This window comes from Habropoda laboriosa, unplaced genomic scaffold (assembly GCF_001263275.1).
Source record: "Habropoda laboriosa isolate 0110345459 unplaced genomic scaffold, ASM126327v1 scaffold41, whole genome shotgun sequence".
In the NCBI taxonomy this organism is placed as follows: Eukaryota; Metazoa; Arthropoda; class Insecta; order Hymenoptera; family Apidae; genus Habropoda; species Habropoda laboriosa.
Window position 1 is genome coordinate 1,449,315 of NW_017100164.1, and position 7,804 is coordinate 1,457,118.

A 7,804-nucleotide genomic window follows, 5' to 3' on the forward strand; every position below is an offset into this window, starting at 1 on the left:
GTTAACCCTACTGCGTTCTTCGTTTTGACTGTACACTTAAGACTTTTGGGTCAAAAAGGACCCAAGACCCTATGTGTAATAATTTTTGTTTCCAACGCGACATATGAGCCTAGACAATAAACGTTTGAAATAATGTTAAGGAACGTTAACTTGATAACAGCAAAAATTACTAACAATATAAAAAGGCGGTGGGTCAAAAAAGACCCGAAGACCGCTCTAGGGTTAATCACGTTGCCCAACTGGTTAAGTTCTAATGATATCTTTTTTCTTTTTTTTTTTCAATTTCCAGTTCATTACTATTTTATACATTTTACCAATTTCCCTTATCTAATTAATATCGCATATTTTTGAAATAAAAATAAGACGAATATATACGCATAATTTCCCTTACATCTGCTGGCAAGTTTTCTCGCGTGCAATTAGCCGTAGTCAAGATTAACATATGCACCGATTGATCTAAGCCCTGCATCAGCGATGTAAAAACGATGCGTGCTGCCTCATCTACTAAATCCCACCACGCTAAGATGTCAGGAATGTAGAGCAATGACGGTAAACTCCGTCGAGCCGTCTTCATCTTCTGCCATTTAATCGAAATGCAATCACGCAACGGGAATGATAAATATGAATTCAACGTTAACACTAGGTTTTGCGGACATTTCTTATGTACAGTTGGGTGATCGAATTGTTAGAGCCACCTGGAAGAAATTCACCGGTTTTACGTTGTGTTGGATAACCAACCCCCTATCGACATTAAGTCACCAAGTCACTCTTAAGATGAGCCCCACAACGCCGAAAAACAAGTTACTCATCGATCGCTGACTGTCCCTTCAAAGTCCTGTCCAACAATTCGTCACCAGAACCAAGTTCACCTTCTCCCTCAAATCCCTTCCTTATATGTATAGTTAAGAGCGGTCGATCTAGTACACAGCAGCAAAAACAGAACGTCTCTTCTCTTCGTGAAGTTCGCGTCTTGTAAATTCGGAATCCGCGAGTACAAGTGTCACCGTTGAAATAAAAGTTATATTGGTAAAATATAATCGGTGTCGACTTTCCTCCCCGGATTCCAACAGTTGTAACGATTAATTTTCAGATGAAAACCTAGTTACACCGAATTCTTACTATTCTTTTTATGAATCGTTGACGCTTACAAATTGCATATGGTCATATGGACGTTATTTTGTGTCGGTACTGCAGATCGCCACTTGAGAACCACGTGTTACAGTTTTGTTTGTTTATAGATCTCGAGCATTTGAATTTTTGTCGAAGTGTTTTTGCTACTTATAACGCACGGTAAATTACTTGTAATGTATGGAAAAAGGAATCGAGGCTGTTATTGCAGCGAAAGGTAGCGCTACCAAATACCGACTTTATCGTCATTTCTTAACTGTACTTTTTATAACTACATAACCTAAGTTTAACCGTTTTGTGTATCTTCAGTGAGCAATCGTTAATTGAAAATTATCTGGTACGAAAACCTTGATATTGCGATTTTATTTCTACACAAAAGCAAAAACATATTTTTTGTGTGGTAGCCCTAACAATTTGATCACACGCTGAACCTATCCCTAAGTTATTTACGTTAATAATATTGTTACATTAACCCCTTCGCATCCGCGAACTGATTTTTATCCAAATCTTTCGACGAGATATCTCGCGTTCGTATGAACGACGTTAGGTCGCGAGATATCTCGTCTAAAAAATCACACGAACGACATCAGGTCGCGAGATACCTCGTCCATAGACGCGAAAGGGGTTAATAAATAACATCGAGTGAAAAATTCAAAAATAATGGTAAAATAAACGATATTAACCCCTTGACGTATGATTTCCTTTCTTGCCTGTGCATCTAAGGGTCAGTTATTTACTATTTTAGCACAATATTAAGTAAGAAAACTTTGCAGCCTTCAGTTTAATAAATGAAATCGAAAATTGGAATTAAAATTAATTTTTCTTACCGATATGACTGTTTTTATCAGATCCTGACCAAAATCTGTGGCTCGAATCTGACTCGTTATTATACGGCAAGGGGTTAAACACATTGTACAGGGGCTACCTTGCGTTTTTCTATCTTTTCTTTATTTTTGGCGATTTGACGACAAGTCGGAAAAGGATTTTAAAAAATCGCTCTAATTACTCGATATATTGTGAATTTTCATTTTGGTCTTTATTACGATTTCTCACGATAAAAGGGAATAATTTTATATAAATACTTTAGAGATCTCGTTTCGACGGATGATACGTTGAAAACGTACTAGTACGTCTCCCGCGTACAATGTGTTTTAAAAAGATGTTACGAAAGGTAATTTTTTAAAACTGCCACAGTATCGGCCATTTAATCGATACCGTTTCAGCGTCGATAATTCGTCGTTCTTTGTTACTTGAATAATAGCTTCTTCCGCGGCTCTTCCGGTTTCCTCGAACAAAGTCATAATATCCAACACGTGGCAGGGTAAATGTTCTAACGTGTGAAGCAACGCTGGCCCCAAATGACGAGTGTGGGAGTCATCGTCGCCGCACAGTAAAATCCTAGGACAACTGTTTGACCTGGATACAGCCCTGCCAGAGCTATCAAAAGGATCCCCTCAACTTTTTCATAATACCACGGTGATTAATGACTCGAAGTTAATCGTACTTTTACTTTGAAAATGAAACCTCTCGGATTAACTTGGATTAGAAAGCATTTTCATCGGGTCGTTAAATCGTAAAAATGGTCGAAAGTCGTAAAATCGTAAGAAACTACAGTAGTGCACACATAAGCGTCCGTCGCTATCCCCACCAATTCTTGGAAATGGGACTTCGGAGTGGAGTTCGACTCTTGAATGTGAACAACTGACACTTGGTATATCGGTATCCCACTCAGACACATCTCCTCTCTTTCGTTCAGTTAAACTCGCAGAAGTCACCTCCCCACTTAAGCGTCCGCGTTCGCTCCCGACTGCGGACGCTTATGTGTGCACTACTGTACATTGACCAGGAGTATCATACCTACAAAGAACCCCGATTCTTCCTGGTTCTAATTTTTTTCTTTTTATTTACATTTTTCTCAAAATAAAGAAAATTGTAAGAATTCACAGTTAAATTCAGTGAAAAATCAAATTTATAGATTTAAGACTTTCACGGCCCGGAACGTAACTATTATTATTATTGAGGCTTTAGGATGTAAGTCGGGACTTTGTGAAAAGAGTATAGGATACCGATAACAATAAAATATACGAACTCGTGCTATGTTGGGAAGAATTGTTAAAAAATTGCACAATAAATATTTTCGGGTGGAAAATATGTAAGATTGTTAATCTAGTAATTGTTGAAATGACTCACATCACGTCGCAAATCAACATTCCCATCGGACAAAGAATCTCGAGCTGCGATAGAATGCATGACAAATTTTCCTGCATCAGAGGTTGAACCTTAAATGACAAAGACTTCACAGGCGCGACAGATACTCGATGGGACGCTGGCATAATGTTCTGTTGGGCCTTCACGAAATCCTGTTTCTCGACCTATTGCATTATTAGTTACAGTTTTTTACAATAACTTCTTTGAAGCTGTATTTGAAAAATAATTAAATATGTAAACTAAAATAATTGTCATTCAAGCAACGTGACATTGTACTGACTGTTACGGATAAAATAGAGACGTAAGAATTGTGAGAACAAAAGATTAGGTACGTCAAGTAAAAATATCGGAAATATTATTAACCCTTTCCACTCCAATGGCGAGCTTATGGCGACACGCCTAACTGTTTTGAAGAACATTAAAATGTAAAATTCAAGTTTTTTATGTCACTGAAATAATGTAAACTGACCTAAGAAATAGAGATAAATAAATTCATAAACATTAACAATTCTTTTTCTTCCTTTTTCTTTTTCAAAACAAAACTTTCACTGCAAAAGTATACCGGAGTTGCTGATTAATCTTATCAAAGAATGCTGGGAGTACAAAGGGTTAAACCTATATACTTTTACATGTAACATTCGTACATTGCAAAATATTTTTCGTATTTTTCCACATAGTAAAATATTTCACATTTTCCAACGCTCGCATTCCGCGTTTTATTATTTGATTAAATGTTATAGCATTTAAAAGTAGGAACCACTTTGATGGCCGGATTAAATATGTCGCTACGGGCAAATAAACTAGCTGTTTCGTGATAGACGTAGCATGGTAAGCGTATGCTAATAAGAATGTCCAGATCTAAGTTTCCGAAGGACTGACTTAAACGTTTCTCAATCTTTCTATCTCTGCGATACCCTTCAATCAAAACTAGGACAGCCCTTTCTGCAATACGATCTTAAAAAATGAACAAACCTCGTTGAAAATTCCTTCGACAAAAATGCAACTTAATTCTGAGTTAACATTTCTCTGAAAATTAACCAGTTCTTTTAAATTAACACACACACACACACACACACTCGAAGATCAATTACTCCTAAATTAATGGTGCTTGTAAGAAAGATTCTCCATTTTTATGTGCAATAATTTTGCAAAGATTAAATTTCACGAAAATTAATTAACTTTAAATGAAACTTCTCTTCTCGACCTAAATCTCCAAGAATCTTATTTCAATTACTTTAAGATGCCGCTCGTTGATCTGATATTTCGCCTTGGACGTATATATCTCCGGATAATTCCTTCGAACGCAGCACATGACCGCCTCGGCGCAGAGAGCTTGCAAATCGCTTCCGCAAAATCCAATCGTCTTCGAGGCCAAATAAGCGAAAAATTTCAGCGGTGGTTTCTGCTTCCAAGTTTTTACGTGAACCTATATATAGATATGTATACAGCATGATCACATTTTCACGTTCACGTGTTTTTCTTTTTAAACGATACGAAAGAAGATATTTCTTCTTTTCTTTTTTTTTTTCATAGTTCAAGGTACCGAGAGTATTTCTTTTCGCGCAACATAGCATGGCAACGGGAAGTACAACTCTCTGTCGAATCGGCCGGGTCTTCTTAAAGCTGGATCTATAGCATCGATTCTGTTCGTTGCTCCAATTACTATGATCTCTGAATTGTTCTCTAAGCCGTCCATCAAGGCCAAGAGAGTGGAGACAATACTGGCGTGCACGAAGTCTTGCCGGCTGGATCTTACTGGCGCCAACCCGTCAACTTCGTCGAAAAAGATTATACAAGGCTTCGATTGTTGCGCCTAACGACGTGAAACGAATATTTTCCAATTTTAGAATTTGCGTTTCGCGATATCTAATTAACGTATAACAGGAGTGTAACGTTGAGGAAATACGTGAAAACATGTGTAAATGATACAGCTTTGAAGGATGAACAAAATTTCTACGAGAAAGAAATATTTCGATCAATAACGAAAATAATAGAGGTAGTCAGGTTACGAGGTTCACCCTGTGTGCTTCTTAGCTACGTGCTTTATTAACCCTCGAACGGCAAAATACTTTGTATATTTTTCTTCACTCTTTATCATTATATAGAACATGTATTTAGGCTCCTATTTTTCTAAATAGAATAATTTTCGAAAATCGTTTTACCGTTGATTTTTTGAAGAATAAAAAAAAAGGTTGAGGAAAGAATGTTTAGTAGAGTACTAATACTCTGGGTCAAGATTGACCCGACGTCCGGTGTGCAAGTGAGTGTTGCACAGTCCGCTCTGTCCGAGGGTTAAGATAGCCGAAAAATGGACATGTTTCAACAATTTTGTTTTTTCTTCTAACGAAATATTACAGAAAATTCAACAGTAATTTCGCGATCATTTCGATAATTTTCGTAATGAAAACGAACGAGTTATATTAACCAGGGAAAAAATCTTCTGAAGTTTCTTCTCGCTTTCGCCCACCCATTTGCTAAGGCAGTCGGAACCTTTGCGAGATATGAAGGAAACCTTCCGTTCAGAGTTGCTGCACTCTACGGCCAAAGCACTGGCCACTAGTGTCTTCCCTGTGCCTGCGATATCAGAGAATCGTCAATCGGGAATCTTGTTTCCAACATGGTCCCGCTTCATTACGAACCGTAGAACGCTTTATTTTACCAGGAGGCCCATAAAAGAGCAAACCCCTCGGTGGTTTCAGGTTGAACTTTGCGTAAATATCACCATACATCAGCGGAAACAGAACCGTCTCCTTTACCACACGGATGTGCTTCTCCAATCCTCCGATGCAAGAGAAATCCTTCACGCCAGACATCTTTCGCGATCAAGCTTTTATATCGCATACCCGGGCAAACGTATTTATTCTCTCTCACTTAGCCAGCTTGATTTTCTACACTTCCTCTCCTGAAATTTCCGACCAGCGAGATGACGACCCGCTTCGATTACTTGCATCGTCGATTGTACATATGCATCCTGTGTGTTTCTATAGGAATTTTACTGGAATTTTTATACGATGTGTGTGTTTGGTGATGATTGTCGAGAGTCAAGTCGATTCACGATGTAATTTCATTATTTTTTTTAGACGTTTTGTCGATACGATCTTAGTGAAACATGCGAATAGTTGCAGTTCACTTCGAAGCAATGTTCACGTTGGTTCTAATTGTTAGTATACAATGGTGTACAGTTAAATGTCGCTGGGTCGCAAAACTAGACTGACGTTTCATTTTATTCGAGATATTTAATGGTTCTAGGTGGTAATCTATTAGGTTATTTTCCCCATTAGTAATGTTCGTTTTAGAAAGCTCAGTTTCAATATAAGAATAGTAGTATTTACACTTATATACTGTTAATCGATGATACATTTGACCATTTGACATTTTTCAAGACAACTGTTTGAGTCGATTAAGCGTGATAGGAGGAAAGAGATAGATAGGATAGGCGGAAAAATGGAAAGATTGTGCGCGCCCCGGGTTTCTTGGGACCATCCACAAGTGGACTCTCGTCATCAAAGAATAAGGCTGCGTGCGATTCCCGTACTTTAGAGACGGGGGAAGACGGACCGATAGATTCTGCTCGGAAGTTGTATATATAGAAACGGGAGCCTTTTGCGAGGACTCGCGAGAACTGGTGGTTACTCCGTCCCTCTGGTGGCAGAACACAGGAGGTACCGCCGCGTGTTTAATCCTTTTTAAAAAAGATTCTTATCTTTCCGATTAAAAAAGTGATCTAAAGTTAACTTTAAGTGATGTGTATTTTTGAAGTTTCTGCCATTTAAAACAATTTTCTAACGAACGAAACGGATGTTAATCCAATGGTATTAATTTCCAGTTCAGTTGTTTAACTTTTTCCATTATCTATTTTTGTCAAATTTACCAATCGTGCCTCTACAGATTGTTAACGAAACCTGGGGCAAAATAAATAGAAAGAAAAATGTTTCTTCTCGACCCAAGATATCGAACCAAGATAAAAAGCGACATTACTTATGAGATGACCTGATAAAATAAGTTTCGCAGGAATGAGAAAAGTGATACATATTGTTACATTATGAAACTTCAATTTTATTATGCTACAATGAATGACAATAAAACGTATTACTTGTATGGTAAAATAAATAAGGCAGTGTATGCTCTTTTGCTTTGTTTTCTATATCTTCTACACATCTGCTCCATATGTTTTGAAACTACTGTTTGTCAAAGATCATATTGAATGAACAAGTTCAACAGAAGTCTTGTTGAATATGTTGTGCAATATATTCTCTGCAAATAGCAGTATTATAATCTTTATTATTTGAATACTTTAGCAAAGTAATTATAGTAGTTAGTTCAAACGGCAGTGGTTTCGAGAACCTCTCGATTAATACAATGTACATATAATTACATAGTTTTTTGCAATGTCCATGGTGATACAGAGATGATAGCACATCAGAAAATAGCACCAGAAATTATTCTTGGAGTAATTACATGTTCCGGA

At 37.4% G+C, this 7,804-nt stretch overlaps 1 protein-coding gene across 1 annotated transcript in view; it reads right to left on the bottom strand.

The window, feature by feature from the left end:
- Positions 1-6,149, bottom strand: part of LOC108578546 (ATPase family AAA domain-containing protein 2-like) — a 7,536-nt gene extending 1,387 nt beyond the window's left edge. Inside the window, 7 exon segments of the mRNA XM_017941904.1 lie at positions 392-577; positions 2,379-2,586; positions 3,319-3,500; positions 4,571-4,762; positions 4,880-5,149; positions 5,762-5,910; positions 5,996-6,149. Coding sequence (XP_017797393.1) covers positions 392-577; positions 2,379-2,586; positions 3,319-3,500; positions 4,571-4,762; positions 4,880-5,149; positions 5,762-5,910; positions 5,996-6,149 — 1,341 coding nt within the window.
- Between the last annotated feature and the right edge of the window lie 1,655 nt (positions 6,150-7,804).